General features: G+C 28.8%; 1 protein-coding gene and 1 long non-coding RNA gene across 2 annotated transcripts in view; one reads left to right on the top strand and one right to left on the bottom strand.

Annotated features, from left to right (window-relative positions):
- The window catches only part of LOC108568503 (guanine nucleotide-binding protein G(o) subunit alpha), a gene marked incomplete in the record, with an annotated part of 30362 nt that extends 21438 nt beyond the window's left edge, over nucleotides 1-8924 (top strand). The window contains 6 exon segments of the mRNA XM_017929641.1: nucleotides 930-1071; nucleotides 2700-2860; nucleotides 3529-3657; nucleotides 3726-3855; nucleotides 6850-7003; nucleotides 8651-8924. Of these exon segments, the coding sequence (XP_017785130.1) occupies nucleotides 930-1071; nucleotides 2700-2860; nucleotides 3529-3657; nucleotides 3726-3855; nucleotides 6850-7003; nucleotides 8651-8838 (904 nt within the window).
- A 4206-nt stretch (nucleotides 8925-13130) lies between these two features.
- On the bottom strand, nucleotides 13131-14525 carry LOC108568502. Its single transcript, XR_001891298.1, has 3 exons — nucleotides 14416-14525; nucleotides 14182-14355; nucleotides 13131-13198 (listed from the first exon to the last, which is right to left on the bottom strand). It is a non-coding gene; the product is annotated as an uncharacterized LOC108568502 (long non-coding RNA).
- Nucleotides 14526-16401: the final 1876 nt, after the last annotated feature.

Here is a 16401-nt window from a genome sequence, read left to right as displayed (position 1 = left end):
ATAGCTGATTTATAAAAGTTATGTAAACCGGATGCTACAACAACAAGAATAGTTAGTAATTTTGAAGTTATTTTAATGATAAAACAAACGATATTGAAATTATGCAAATGTACAGCGATGAAAGGTTGAGAGCGTAGCGACAATAATAGAAATACCATCGAAATAATTAGGGATAAACACGATAAAACTGAAATATGTAACGTTTTCCATGTCCTAACGGATCGATTGAACCTTGAACCTTTATGGCTCTTCAGTGCCCGCTCGTAAAGTTGGCAATGATAATAAATACATCCATATTTCCCTTTGTACGTTTCACATATATATATATATATATATTTAATTAATATTCTCTAATGACCAGAGTAGCCTCCACTTGAATTATACATTAGCAAACGTTTTTTTTTCTCTTCTAATTGAAAATAAAAATAACTTTTGAGTGGGTTTTTAGATAGAGCCATAAGTAATGCAATTAAATTATCCCGTTACTATAAATAGCGTCGATTCAAGTGCACAACTAGAGCCCAAGTGGATAAAACTACTTAAACAAATTTAAACTGTGTTTCTAGTTTCATTACAAACTGGAAAAGAAAAATCGATAGAAATTTACGTTTTTCTTTTTATTATAAAAATAAAATCAAATAATTCAGTTTTACATAAATGTTCAGTATTTAGTTAATTCTGTTATTATTATTACATAATTGAAAAGTGATTGCGTTGTGGTACATACTCATAATTGCATTAGCCTATATTTAATTGTACTATATTTAATCGGATTTGCTGCATACACTAATTGCCAATTGCATTTGGTTCATTGCTCAATTAATTACAATATCAATGTTTGCTAATTACCATTTACATTTTCGTATTTAATGCAATGATTTTAGTTAATTGTGATGAACTAATTGGACTATTTTATTTGCTTGTTACAGAATTATTCACGAAAGTGGCTTTACAAGTGAGGACTTTAAGCAATATCGACCGGTCGTCTACAGTAACACCATACAGTCTCTGGTCGCCATCCTGAGGGCGATGCCTAATTTGAGCATTAGCTATGGGAATAACGAGCGAGAGGTAAGGGAAATAATCAGGAGCGCTAACGAACTAAAACTAATACAGTTCACGTAAACAAAATCGATACGGTTACGGCCGTTAGGGTCGTTTTAAATTATCTTCAAAGGGCAACCGCAAATACATTATACTGAGAAACCAACCCTCACAGGATTTCCTGATAAATGTGCCAAACGTTTCCAAGAAGCCAACACAAAATTGGAACGCGCATCGAGCAAAATATGTTTTGATCTAACAAGAATTTTCTGTGTGCTCGCTTTTCACAAACCATTCGAAAATGTTCCCATTTTCAATAATGGAAACAGCGATTTCTTGAGAATCACTCCAATTGTTAAGTTTTCTTTAGAATTGTCATAAAAAAATATACAAAATTCTTCATTCAAATAACTTGCTTTTTTAATAAGAATTATTCATTAATGAATTAAATCTAATTATTTCTATCATATATCAAAAGAGTATTTGATGAAATTGTACTCTCTTTATTAATTACCAAATACATTATATCTGCAATAAGTAATAAGTAAAGTTTATAAAAATTGAAAATAAAGAAATAATTTCGGTTTCAAAAAAACGATAGAAATGTGATTTCACATAGCAACTGATAATACTGCAAACATTGATATATTGATTTGTTTTTTTTGTAGATAAAGGTGTAACTTTGCTAATAATATGAGTTATATTGAATATATTAGGTCATTAAGTATGAAATGTCCGATTATTGAAGTACCAACTTTGATACTATATATTTTACTTTAACAGTTCTTTGTTTCTTTTTGTATTGTAAAGGTATTTGATCAGCCTTTCAGGCACACGTTTTAGTTGGTGATTATCTCTAAAATTCCCTTTGCATATTAAATATTCTAAAGCCAAAATATTCACCAAAATAAACTTATGGTGTCTGCTTGGTGTCCACTACAACTTCATGAGATAGATTATGCACATACTTCACATCGAAATCGGCCGTTACATACATATTGACCCAATAAATTGAAATTACGTTTCTGCAAATCAATACTGTAATTAGAGCGAACTGAATGTTGGCGGTTGCGATTACCGATTCCAATTTTATATCGTGATCGACCGTGCGGGAAGATTGGAGATTATCCTTCAGCTTTATCATTACTGAATCGAAATATGATGTAGAAGCAGGCATAGAAATGTATGATTCAAAATCCTAATCACTTTCTATAGATTCAATTGAAATATGTAATAAATTTCTTTTATAAATTTAAGATTAATTGATTATTTTGAATTTGGATTTAGTTGCATGTATTTTGCACGTGTTATAATAAAAAAATAATAATCTAAATCTCAAAGATAGTTACATTAAACTAGGATTATTATTATATTCATTCATAATTTCGTTGATAAACAATTCAAATAAGATCCTGGTAGTATTTAAGCAATAATGTATGCCTGAAATAATCGAGTAATTTGAGTAAAAGAAAAAACGTGAATTTCATGAGTCGATCAATTCGAAATGTTAAAATAGAAACAACACGCGAAGTTCAGAATCTGTTATTTCGTGATGCCCTTTTCCAAAAAAAAGGACGATTGCATTTCAGATGCGATAATTATTTTTAACCCGATCGATTCCACTGACGTATACTATTTTTTGTTTTGATTTGCAGATTGATGGTAAAATGGTGTTCGATGTTATCCAACGTATGGAAGACACCGAACCGTTCTCGGAAGAACTTCTCGCTGCCATGAAGAGATTGTGGGCGGACAACGGCGTCCAAGAGTGCTTCGGACGTTCCAATGAATACCAACTTAACGATTCAGCAAAATAGTAAGCAACCCCCATTGAATTTCATTAGCAGTCAACGCAAGGATTAAAATTACCACCAGAAAACCGCCTCGCTTTAATTTGGCAAAAAGTTCATGCTGCTTAAAGCCCAGCCGGCTAATCCCCAATTAAAGGATTACATTTCATTTGTTCGACTTACAAAAGCGTTGTATACTTTAAGCTTCAAATTAAATCTTTTGTATATGTTGGTAACATCTTGATAAGTTTTCTATAAGTGTAGGTGTTGAAAAAACTAATTCAATTTACATATGCGATACAATATTGAGTAGCGAAATGACAGCTGCCACCTTGCGTCAAAGCTAATGGGTCGCGAAATGACAGCTGTCAAATGTTTTATATAATATACAAAACGCGTACAATTCAATAGCTGTATGTTAAGTGAATATGCATTAAATCGGATAAATGAATGCAATTGCGTTCACTAATGCGAAAATACACTCCACCGTATAATGTTTCGGATGATTCAATTTAATTTCACTAAGACATTTCTTTGCTTAATCGAGTATAAGCTATATATAATTGTACGCACAAACAAATATACGTATTCCACTTCGATAATAGAACGTACATTCGATAATACGTACATGCTTACGTATTAGCGAATATTTTTTTTCTACTTTGCACTAAATCTTTCTTAATACTGTGTTTAGCTTCCTCGATGATTTAGATAGACTGGGTGCTAAGGACTACCAACCAACAGAACAAGATATCTTGCGTACAAGAGTAAAAACCACCGGTATAGTGGAAGTGCACTTCTCCTTCAAGAATCTAAACTTCAAGTGAGTTTATTTGCATAATCCACGTTAGCTTTTTAATCTAAACTGACTATGTTATGCTTCGTTTCAAGACTGTTCGACGTAGGTGGTCAGAGGTCGGAGAGGAAGAAGTGGATCCACTGTTTCGAGGATGTAACTGCAATCATCTTCTGCGTGGCGATGAGCGAATATGACCAGGTTTTGCACGAAGATGAGACGACGGTAAGGACACATCTGTCTTTAAATACGAATAATCGATCTGCGAAGAATCTTCTATTTTGATTTTATATTGTAAAGGTGTAATTAGGAAAGTGAAATCGGTGTAATTAGGATCGTTATTAATAGTTCAATTATGCAACGACGAACCACTCTCGGGATCTCAGACATGAGTGAATAATGTATCGATTTATAAAGCAATCGAGAATTTAAGAGCTTGCACGTTTTCGCTTCGTCATTTATTTATTTTTATATAACAAAAACCTTTTATCATATAGCAAAAAAAATAATTTGATCATTCAAACAAATTGATTTTTTTTATTATCCAAGAAAATAATTTGAAATTCCGATAAATACAAAATAAATCAGTTATTGAACTCTACATGAACTCATACATGTTAGTATACGAAACGCTCGTACTTAGAAATAGATAAGAAATAGATAAGAAGTTGTCTATGCACATAAGACTTATTATGTTTACCTTAATATTGGGTAACTTTTATAGGAATGTTTATATATTTTTTTTTATTTAGATCAATATCAACAATATTGTTTTTTTTTTCAACTTCAAATCCGGAGAGGAAAATTGTAATATTATCTGAAATATCAAATCTTAAAATACATCTCATGTGTTCAAAATTTGAAAGAAAATGTATATTTTTTTTATTATTATAATATTGATACTTTTTTTTATCTTACACAAAAAAAAATTACATTTTATGTGGATCTTACTTTAAACATATCTCCGACCACACCCATTTTGGAAATATACTTCAAAATATGAAACACATGTGAACTCTATTAAATTCAATCTTCTCGACTTAATTTAATAATTATTACAAAGTTTAAATTTAATTAAAAAAAGGTTTTTTTTTTTTGGAATTTCAATTTTTTGATATAGTTTGTTGATCTGTCAGATACTTGGCACTTCGACCACGCCTATTTCTGGCAATACGAACATTAAAGCCTGAATATCTGAGAATAAACAGAGTACTCAAACTTGCTATTAGCGTAAGTGGTTGTTCAGTTATATAACAAAACGTGAAGACACTTCATTTTGAAAAGTTTAAAAAACGTTAATTTAACATTGACTGCAGATTATAGGAAAATGGTAATAGTTGCAATTCTGGCAATATGCACATATTAAAGGTTGAATATCTGAGATTAATTAGAGATGTAATTAGCTTAAGTTTTAAAACATAACATAAAAACATTGGACTTTTGATTGTACAAAAAACGTTTATTCATTTTAGTTCTTAAAAGTAAGAGAAACTAAATAAATATTGTAGCTTCATATTACAATTATAGTGAAAATTGTACAAGTTGCACAAGTTGTGCAAAGTTTCTATGTGTATTTCATGTAACAAAGTGTTATTCGGGTTAGGTAACAAAACATGACACACTGAATAATGCAGACTCTGCACCCTTTTCAGAGTTTCCAGTTTGCCGTGTAGTTTTTGGGACACGTCAACCACTTTATCCGTGAATCGATGATACCGATCTGCACAGGTGCTTGCACCCTTTCAGTAGTCACGCAAACCCTCAATTTCAACCCAATATTTCACTCTTCAAAAGCAATTCACGACCTACGTTACATAAAAAATACAACTACAAACAGAACTTAATACCGAAGTTTATTCAGTTTTTTTTTCTTTACATAAAAAATATTAAGTTTTTCTATGTTAATCAAAGATTTTTGAGGAGAAACGTATGCGTCACCACAAATCGACAGGATTCAATGTCAACGTTATTTATAACATGAAAAATAATAAATTCTTATAAATATTTATGCGAAATTCATGAAATAAACATTTGACGAATGAATGGAAATGCATTCAGTAAAATAATATTGATGCGACTATAAAAAAAAATCATCACTAAATGTATTTCACATGAATTCTCAATTTTCCAAATGGATTTAATTTGTAAAAAAAAAAATATTTGGCTCAGTTCTGTATCGATTCGATGCAAATATTTTTTGTTATTATTTCAATTATTCAGTTTGAATGAAATTGGGAAATTGGCGATAACAATTTGCGTTTGTGGATTCATAAAAATAAATGAGATTCAGTAAATTTGTTTTATATCTAAGAAATACTATTAAAATGATTAAAGAAGGCTAAGCTTTTACATTTTGGCTTCTCATTAATCAACATTTTCACAATTATTATTCAACTACATAGTTGCAATTTACTATAGCAGCTAAACTTTTCTTCACTTCAATTTCAAGCAGCTCCTTTAATTACACATTGTTCTTTCAAGTCTTGCCTCTCTTGTTCTCCGAGCTCACGTTAATTACAAAAAAAAACATTGCTTTTTAATATTCTACACTTTGTCTACACGAAAATGAAGTAAATATTTAACTTTAATATTGTATTCGTTTTTATATGATTGAATGTGTGCACTATACAGGAAATCTATTTTGCACTAAAGCTAATAGATAATTGTGAATCCAATTTATACTATATTTTATGGATGGTAGAAAGATTTGTGTTGGTTTTATCACAATATCATCAAACTTATTGCATACACTAAAGACATATTGCACAGCCTTCTAAGTGTACTTTATAAAACAAACTCGGTATTATTATCGTGGTGTGTGATGTAACGAAAGCATATACTCTGAATAATGCAGACTGCGCCCTTGTGGAAACACTACTTTATGTAGTTTCAAGTGTATATTTTCAATATCATTTATATTTCAGAATATCCTCATAATATTTCGACTATTAAATTTATAATGATGTAAAACATGTTTATAAATCATGTAACAGTAAATGTCTTTGAAGACGTGGATCAATCGCCTGTTTATGAATGATTAATATAATTTTCTCTCTCTCGTACACATGGGAACTTGATGAAAGTTTATAAGTATTTCTGAAGAATACGACTTTGTAGTTGAATTAAACATGGTTATAATAAGTTTTAAACTTTTGGTATTATTAAAACTTTGTTGAGATTGAGAAACTGTACTTTATAATTGTTTTTTATGTGTTTCAGAATCGAATGCAGGAGAGTTTGAAGCTATTTGACTCAATCTGCAACAACAAATGGTTCACGGATACTTCGATCATTCTGTTCTTGAATAAGAAGGATTTGTTTGAGGAGAAAATCAGAAAATCGCCTTTAACGATATGCTTTAACGAGTTTGCCGGTAAGTAATAGAGTTATTGAATTGATGTAAGAAGGCTTTCTTGAACCAAATTTTTAAATTATCGAATACTTTCTTGAATCAAATTTGGAAATTATTGAAGAATTTCTTGAATCAAATTTTGATATTTTCGAAGACTAGAATCAAAATTTGAAATTTGGAAGATTTTCAAATTTTGATTCTAGTTTTCGAAAATATCAAAATTTGAAAATCTTCAAAATTTCAAATTTTGATTCTAGAAAATCTTCCAAATTTCAAATTTCGAAGATTTTCTTGAATCAAAATTTGAAATGAATGAAAAAGAATTTCTTGGATCAAATTTTTGAAGAATTGAATTGATTGAAGAATTTCTTGAATTAAATTTTGAAATGATTGAAAAAGAGTTTCTTCAATAAAATTTTGATATAATTGAAAAAGACTAGCTTGAATCACAATTTGAAATGATTGAAAAATATTTTCTTGATTCAAATTTTGAAATGATCGAAGACTTTTGAATCAAATTTTGAAATTATCGAAGACTTTTTTGAATCAAAGTTTGAAATGATCAAAGATTTTCTTGAATCAAATTTCGAAATTATCAATGATTTGAATCAAATTTATAAATGATTGACAAAGACTTTTTTGAATCTGATTTTGAAATTTTCAAAGACTTTCATGAATCAAATTTTGAAATGAATCTAATTTTGTATCATATTTGAAATGCTTTGAAAAATAATTTTTTGAATCAAATTTTGAAATGAATGAAAAAGAATTTCTTGAATCAAATTTTGAAATGATTGAAAAAGACTTTTTTGAATCAAATTTTGAAATGATCGAAGACTTGAATCAAATTTTGAAATTATCGAAGATTTTTTGAATCAAAGTTTGAAATGATCAAAGATTTTCTTGAATCAAGGTTTGAAATTATCGAAAACTTCTTTGAATCAAATCTTGAAATCATCAAAGATTTTCTTGAATCAAATTTATAAATAATTGGCAAAGACTTTTTTGAATCGTATTTTGAAATTTTCAAAGACTTTTATGAATCAAATTTTGAAATGATTGAAAAAGACTTTCTTGAATCAAAATTTGAAATGATTAAAGAATTTCTTAAATCAAAATTTTAAATAATTAAAGTATTTCTTGAATCAAATTTGAAATGATTAAAGAATTTCTTGAATCAAATTTTGAAATTATCGAAGACTTCTTTGAATCAAATTTTGAAATCATCAAAGATTTTCTTGAATCAAATTTATAAATGATTGACAAAGACTTTTATGAATCTCGATTTGGAAATTTTCGAAGACTTTCATGAATCAAATTTTGAAATGATCGAAGACTTTCATGAATCTAATTTTGTATCATATTTGGAATGCTTTGAAAAAGATTTTCTTGAATCAAATTTTGAAATGAATGAAAGAGAATTTCTTGAATCAAATTTTGAAATTATCGAAGACTTCTTTGAATCAAATTTTGAAATCACCAAAGATATTCTTGAATCAAATTTATAAATGATTGACAAAGACTTTTTTGAATCTCGATTTGGAAATTTTCAAAGACTTTCATGAATCAAATTTTGAAATGATGGAAGACTTTCATGAACCTAATTTTGTATCAAATTTTGAAATGCTTTGAAGACTTGAACTAATTTCTGAACAAAAATCTTTGCAGGTGCCCAAGAATACGGCGAAGCCGCCGCGTACATCCAAGCCCAGTTCGAAGCGAAGAACAAGTCTACAACCAAAGAAATCTACTGCCACATGACGTGCGCAACGGACACGCATAACATCCAGTTCGTGTTCGACGCCGTCACCGACGTCATCATCGCCAATAATTTACGTAACTGCGGTCTCTACTAATAAAGGACGACGTCTCACAAGCGACACAAACAGCAACAAGCAACAAAAATATTACAAACAAAACAAAACAAAAATAATATATATATAAATAATATGTATTCAGTTATATTCTATAAACTTAAAATTGAAAAGAAGAAACAAAGTCACAGACAAATCGGTAACATTTTCAATTCATAGCGCGCGCAAAGTCCAAAAAAAAAGAGTTGGCGACGAATGAAAAAAAAAACAAACAATATTTTCATGCACAATTCGTTCTTTTTGTATATTGTTATTATATAAATAAACGACGGAAACACAAACAAATTAATTAATAATACTTCACGAGTATTCGATTATATTAACAAAACAAACAAAAAAAGCGTCGTGATTGAAAATGTTCAAAATTTGAGTTTAGATATAATAATAAAAAAAAATACGCAACAAATATTATTAACAAAAACCAAAGTTTCGAGTGAGATATTCATATATATATGTATATACATATGCATATGTGTTTATATATATATATTTACATACATATTTTCTTTTCAGTATAAAAATTATTTATTGCAAATCTATTTTTTTTCGCTTACAGCCGAAGGAAAATGGTAATTTCGATTGCCGCCATCAGATTTTCCTTCGGATCTGATAGATTCAAGCGTGAACTTGTTGTTTTTTCTTTAATTTTTCGTGCCATTGTAACAAAAAAAATGTACTAATTGCATTTAACCTAACTGTAATCTAATTGTAAATCACGATTCCTTTAGTTTATTTCGCCTCTTATAAGTTTATTGAATGTTATTTATGTTAATATATATATATACAAGTGCGTGTGTATGTGTGTGTGCGTGTATATGTTGAGGATTTGCGGGAGACGAAGAAATGATAACTAATAATTGCACATTGAAAGAAGAAAATTTTTTTTTTTCGTTTCCTTCATTCTTTACTTTAATATTAAGTCTAATAATGTTACAAATACCGAGAGAATACAAGTATATATATACTAAATATATATTGAAATCGATGTGAGTGAACACGAGGAGCGGAACCAAAGGAGGAAAAATTAACTACTACGATTTATCTGGCTCAAAATTTAGTTCGAGTATAAATATATTTAAAAACAAACAAAAAAAGAAGAAGTCTATATTATACTTATTAAATATAATAATGATATCTGTATAAGTGTATTTATTTTTCGTTTAGGTTGGCCGCGGTATAATTTCAAAAATCGAATAAAAGCGAACAACATAACGGCTTTTGATGATGATGAATTTTGTTTTTTCTGTATTGGAATTGTACTGCGCGCTCAAGACGACGACGTTCATCAGGAAACTTAAGGACCTATTTATTAAAAAAAAAAATTAAAAAAAGAATCATTCGAGATAATTTAAACGAAACAAAAAGAAAATATTGTATTTAAACTAAACTAAAACAAAAACCAAAGGAAGAAGAAAGGTAGCGTAAGCAAGATGTATGTGTGTGTGTGTGTGTGTGCTGGAGAAAGAAAATAAGAAATAAAATCAATGGAAAAAAGCGCTTGAAATAATAATAATAATTACATAAAAGAAGAATTTGTTTTTTTTTCTCTCTGTTTTCTTTCTTCTTATCATCCGACAAAGAGTCTTTGTTGTTGTTGTTGCTGCTGCTGCTGCATTGTTCTTTTACAGACGATACATTCCTATTATACGATTAACTTCTTTCGTTTCTTTTCGTGCGCTTTATTTCTGTAAATCGCGGCCGTTTCTTTCAATTAACAAATTTGAGATTCTTCCCAAAAAGAAAAACTGTCGATTTTATTTCCAAACAATCTGGATTGATGAAGAAACAATCATAAACTGTATTTGCGGCATAAAATATACACATATATATATATAAATAAATATACATAGTATTTGTCAGGATTTAAAGTAAACATTAAATAAAAAAAAAACGATTAAAAAAAATAATTAAATTATAAAATTAAGTAGTTAGTTGCGGGCCTCGGAGGATCGTTGTGTCTTAGGGATGGATGTAAAATGTTGAGGCTCGGCTCGGAGGAAGAGGAAATCCGACGCAAAACCAAAAAAAAATTATTATTATTAATAAAGTGGATCGTAGTAACTTTCAACTTTTCTAGTCAGATTATTTCATTGTCTTTCACCTTTTTTTTTGTTGTTTTTTTTTTGTATTTATAACTACTACTCTGTTTTAATTTAATTTCCTTTACAATTTCATTGTCGCTTATGTTAATTTTCTCTTAATTTTAGAAGTGTAATTAATCGTAATAATAAAAAAAGAATTATATACAAAATCAATGGCAACTTGATTCTGCAAATGTGTTCTTTGATGGAATAATGAACCTTATTTGTTTATTCGTAAATTGTTTCGAGGTGAATGAAAAAAAAAACGATGAATAAAGAGTAAATTTGTGTGTGGTTGTACGAACTCTTCTCTCTCTTTCTTCTTGCGTAGGATGGATTTTCTCTGGCTTTTGTCGCGTCCTCTGAAAAAACCTTCGCGACTTTAAAAGGTAGTCCAAAATGGACAATATTGTCTTTAATAATTATTACTTAGAAGCGCATTTATATAAAGAATAATAATATAATAATAATAATATATATACATGTATTTATTAATTTGTTCTTTCATTCTTTCGTATAAAATCGAGCACTCTGTATGGATCCCATTCCCTGATTCGTTTTCTTTTTTTGTTGTTGTAATTCCTTTACATGTTGGATTCTTGAAGATAATACAATTTTATAAGCAAACACTTCAAATGAAAACAACAATTTATGTTGTTGTTGTGACAAGCTTCGACTGCGCTCTTTTGAACTATATATAATAAATATACTAAGATATATGAATGCATTATTAATATACTTATAAACACACGCAAATTATGACTTATTCTTGTTCCATTTCTTTTTGTTGTTGTATTTAATTTCTGTTTTTTTTTTTAAATTAAAGTATATATAAACATATCTCACATCATTCGTTGCATTATTTTCCCCATTTATTTTCCTCCATATTGAAGATATTCGTTGAAATGAAAGATGTAAATGGTGAAAACTATGATCAACCCTATTTCTGTGTATATTTGGAATTAGCAACTTTTTGTTTTAATTTGTTGTTGTTTCTCTATGATGTGAATATGATAAATAAAATTTACAAATTTCGATTCATCTCTTCTTTTTTTTTAGAATTACGAAATAAATAAATGGTGAGATTACATTCTTATTACTTATTAATACGTGTTGGAAATTAATGAAAAGAATTATCATTTAAATTGTTGAATTCTGATATTATTAAAAAGTTGGGACTTTCAGCTTTAAAAAAAACTGTGGTTTTTGAGTTTTTTTTTCTTCATATCTCGAAAAGTGTTCAACATTTTTAAAATTTTCTTTTTGCTGTGATTTATTGTGCAAATTCTGGTACAAAAAAAGTATGATAAAGTTGACCAAGTTATGAGGTTTTTTTTTTACAAAATCCAATTGAGAATTTTCGGTAATTTTGATGTACCTCGAAATTCGAAAACTGTGGTCAGGTATCAGGTTCTTTTTTCTTCATATATTGAAAAGTATTCAACATTTTTAAAATTTTCTTTTTGCTTTCGAAGCGCTGATTTATTGTATAAATTCTGATATAAAAGAAATTTGATAAAGTTGGCCAAGACAAACTGTGGTTTATCAGGTTCTTTTTTCTTCATATATCGAAACATATTCAAAATTTTTCAAATTTTCTTTTTGCTTGTGAAGCGCTGATATATTGTACAAATTCGAATATAAAAGAAATTTGATAAATTTAGCCAAGTTATGAGATTTTTTTTACAAAATCCAATTGGTAATTGAACAAAACTTTAGGTAATTTTCATGTACTTCGAAAACTGTGGTTTATCAGATTCTTTTTTCTTCATATCTCGAAAAGTTGGCCAAGTTATGATGTTCTTTTTACAAAATCCAATCCAAATTTCAAGTACTTCTAAATTTGAAAACTGTGGTTTATCAGGTGATTTTTTCTTCATATCTCGAAAATTATTCAACATTTTTAAAATGTTCTTTTTGCCTGTGAAGCGCTGATTTATTGTGCAAATTGTGATAAAAAAGTCATTGTCATTGAAAACCATGCTCAACACTTAAATATATCTCATTTTATCTGTGTATATTTGGAACTAGCAAGATTTTTTTTTAAATGCGTTGTTAATAAATAAAAATTTACCAATTTCGATTCATCTCTTCATTTTTTTTTATAACTACGAAATAAATACAAACAAAAATAATGATATTATATTCTTATAATTTATTAATACGTTTTGGGAATGAATGGAAAGAAAACAATTCAACTTTTTTAAAGAAATTTATTTCAAATTATAGAATATTTAGTTGCATTCTTCCACGTGGAAATCCTAGAAAAAAATACAGTTTTTTTTAAACAATTTGGATAAAATGATTTAGTTAATTTTATGTACTTAATAGTTAAAAATCAGCAATGATTTATACGCAATTTTTGATTCGTAATTATTGATTTTATCAAGAAATTTAATGGTTTCACTAAGAATTAAAACACAATATGTTGATGACCTTGCTATAATTATTTTTTCCACTAATGATGAAATAGTTTCAAATTGCATTCATAAACATTTTATTGCATATAAAAATGTTTTATTTAAAATATAATGAGTTACTTATATATGAGATATTTATACAATAAACTAAATACATTTAAAAGTGAAAACTTTTGTCGTGTTTTCTTGCATTTCTTGTTTACCAGAGATTCGAACCGGAACCGAAATTAACCGGAATTATTAACTGAACCGTAACTGTAACCGGAACAAAAACTTGCTGAATTGAAAAACCGAAACCGGAACTAAATTTTAATTACGGTTAATTTCGGTTCAAGTATTTTTTTGAAGATAAAAGGGCTAGCAACTAACATTAGAACAAATTCAAATGAAAGTGATTAAAAATGATAATACTGTAAACATGACCGAAGAAACATTACAAAGTGAATGTGTTGAAATAGTCACTAATTAAAGTTTATTTTTTGTATTTTCAATTTTATAATTGAAAACAATAGTAAAAAGGGATTTTGGTAAATAAAATTATACTAAAATTTGATATTTGACTTGATTTAAAATTTTAACTTTAACTAATTTAAATTGCTTTTTTTTAAATTTTAAATTTAAATTTCAACCGGAACCGAAACCGAATCTGGAACGATAAACATTTACTTAGAACGTAACCGTAAACCGGAACGAAATTAATTTCGGTTCGACTCTCTGATATAAACCAAAAAGAAAACAAACTAAAGTTGTGCACATTCGTCTTACTTTCACTTTACAGTAACAAAAACAAACAAAAATTGGATCTCATTATAGTTTTTATTTACCAAAGAGAAATACTAAACAGGTCCACGTTATGATTCGGTATCTTCAATGGAACTTCTGGCATCTATAGCTGTGACATGACTTCGGATCGCTCTCATCGCTGTCATCTTGGAATTCCACTTGCAGTTTTTCAATCTCCTTTGCTCGATCCAAAGAAGCGGCGTTGACCAGGAGGGCTGCAAGAGTTTGTTCGTTGGAAATTAGTAACTCGACCATCGAATTCAATTGGAACTCACCGAATGCGCCGAGCAGTAAAAATAAAACAGTTAGCAATTTCATGATCGCTGATCGGAGTAACAATGGTGCACGAAATGGTATCGTTGGATTATTTATGTGTGCGGTCAAATGACGAATGTAATAATAATCGATAACCCAGAGAGCTGAGGTCATAAATCGCGATAAAACAATAATAAATATTGTTTATTCGCTCGTTAATTCATGGAAAACTCTTGATTACAAAGAGAATGAATGCATGCATACAGGCACGTTAATTTCGAGGGACCCTGTCAGGGCCGTATTAAGTTTGTAGTGGATCCCAAGAACGAATTAAGTAGATGTTGATGAGAATTGAGTTTCGGTATCTTAACGAAAACATTTGTTAGTGGTTAAATTGTATGATAAATTCTTTGATGAAACTGGGTTTTAACTTAAATCCGCCCCTGCACGCACAAGTCTGACTCCGCAAGTCTAACAATACTAATGCGTATATTAACGTTATCTATTTTTTTATTATACCGTACGTTGAACTTACAAAAACTAATGATATCAAAGATGTTTATACTTTCAACAATTAATACACGTTTTTTTTTTGTAATTATTGCACCATAATTGACTATAATTATACAAATATAATTAAAAAATAAATAAAAAATTAATGATAATTGAATTTCGAGTTTTGATATCTTCTTTTATCGTTAATAGGTTTTTAATTTATCGTTAGCAAAATTTTATTAATAAAATTTTATTTTTAAAAATATTGACAATTTATTGATAAATGCAAATTGTTGCCATGCCATGATTTTACCGTTGGAAAGGTGAAACTTTCAGCTTTAATTTGAGTATAAGATGATGTAATTATCTTTAGCAGATCTCGAGTAATTCACTTTTATTTTTCTTCATAACTCGACTATTTTAAAATTTGAGTCCATCGAAAGGTGACGATCTTCTGTTTACGATTCTTGTTGAATTTTGATATTATCAGCTTTAATTTGAGTGTAAGATGATGTAATTATCTTTGGCAGATCTCGAGTAATATAGTAAAAATAGTAGTTTTTATTTTCTTCATAACTCGACAAGTATTCAACTCTTTTAACATTTTTGCATATGAAGCGCTAATTTATTGTGCAAAATCTGATATAAAAAAGTTTGATAAAGTAGATTGGTGAATTATGATACAAAATCCAATTGGAAATTAGAATGAATTTTTTCGTAATATCGATGCTAGAATCGTTTAAGTGGACTCGTTCGAAAGGTGGCCGTTTAAATAGTATGATTCCTATTGAATTACGTAATTATCGTGAAAAAAAAAAGAAAACGTGAAGAGGTTGCAGTTTTAGCAACGTCGCTTTTAACAGCTTGTATCGGACGACGTCAGAAAGATGTCAGTTGGCTCGTTGAAAAGGTAAGACTTTCAGCTTTAATTTGAGTGTAAGATGATGTAATTGTCTTTGGTGGTACTCGAGTAATTCACTGAATATATCAAAAACGTCGTTTATCGGTTACGTAATGAAAATTACGTAACTTTTCTTGCAATATTATTAACGAAAATAGTTTTTTTTCTATCTAATTGCGATTTTTTAAATCAAATCCAATTGGCAATTGGACAACATTTTCGAGTAATTCACTAAATATATCAAAAACGTCGTTTATCGGTTACGTAATGAAAATTACGTAACTTTTCTTGCAATATTAATGAATATGCAATAAAAGCAATATAAAGTTATTAGTTTTCAAGTTATTAACGAAAATAGTTTAATGTAATTGCGATTTTTTAAACCAAATCCAATTGGAAATTGGACAAATTCAGTCTAAGTAATATGATTCCCATTGAATTACGTAATTATCGTGAAAAAAGAACCCGAAAACATTGCATTTTCAGCAACGTCATTTTTGACAGCTCGTAGCAGACGAATGGACAGAAATGTGTCAGTGGGCTCGTTCGAAAGGTGAGACTTTCAGCTTTCATTTGAGTATTTTATGATTAGCTTACTTTGATGAGTAAT

This window comes from Nicrophorus vespilloides, unplaced genomic scaffold (genome assembly GCF_001412225.1).
Source record: "Nicrophorus vespilloides isolate i.1.1-1 unplaced genomic scaffold, Nicve_v1.0, whole genome shotgun sequence".
NCBI lineage: Eukaryota > Metazoa > Arthropoda > Insecta > Coleoptera > Silphidae > Nicrophorus > Nicrophorus vespilloides.
The sequence above is the reverse complement of the archived record's forward strand: the minus strand, read 5'-3'. Positions and strand labels throughout refer to the sequence as shown.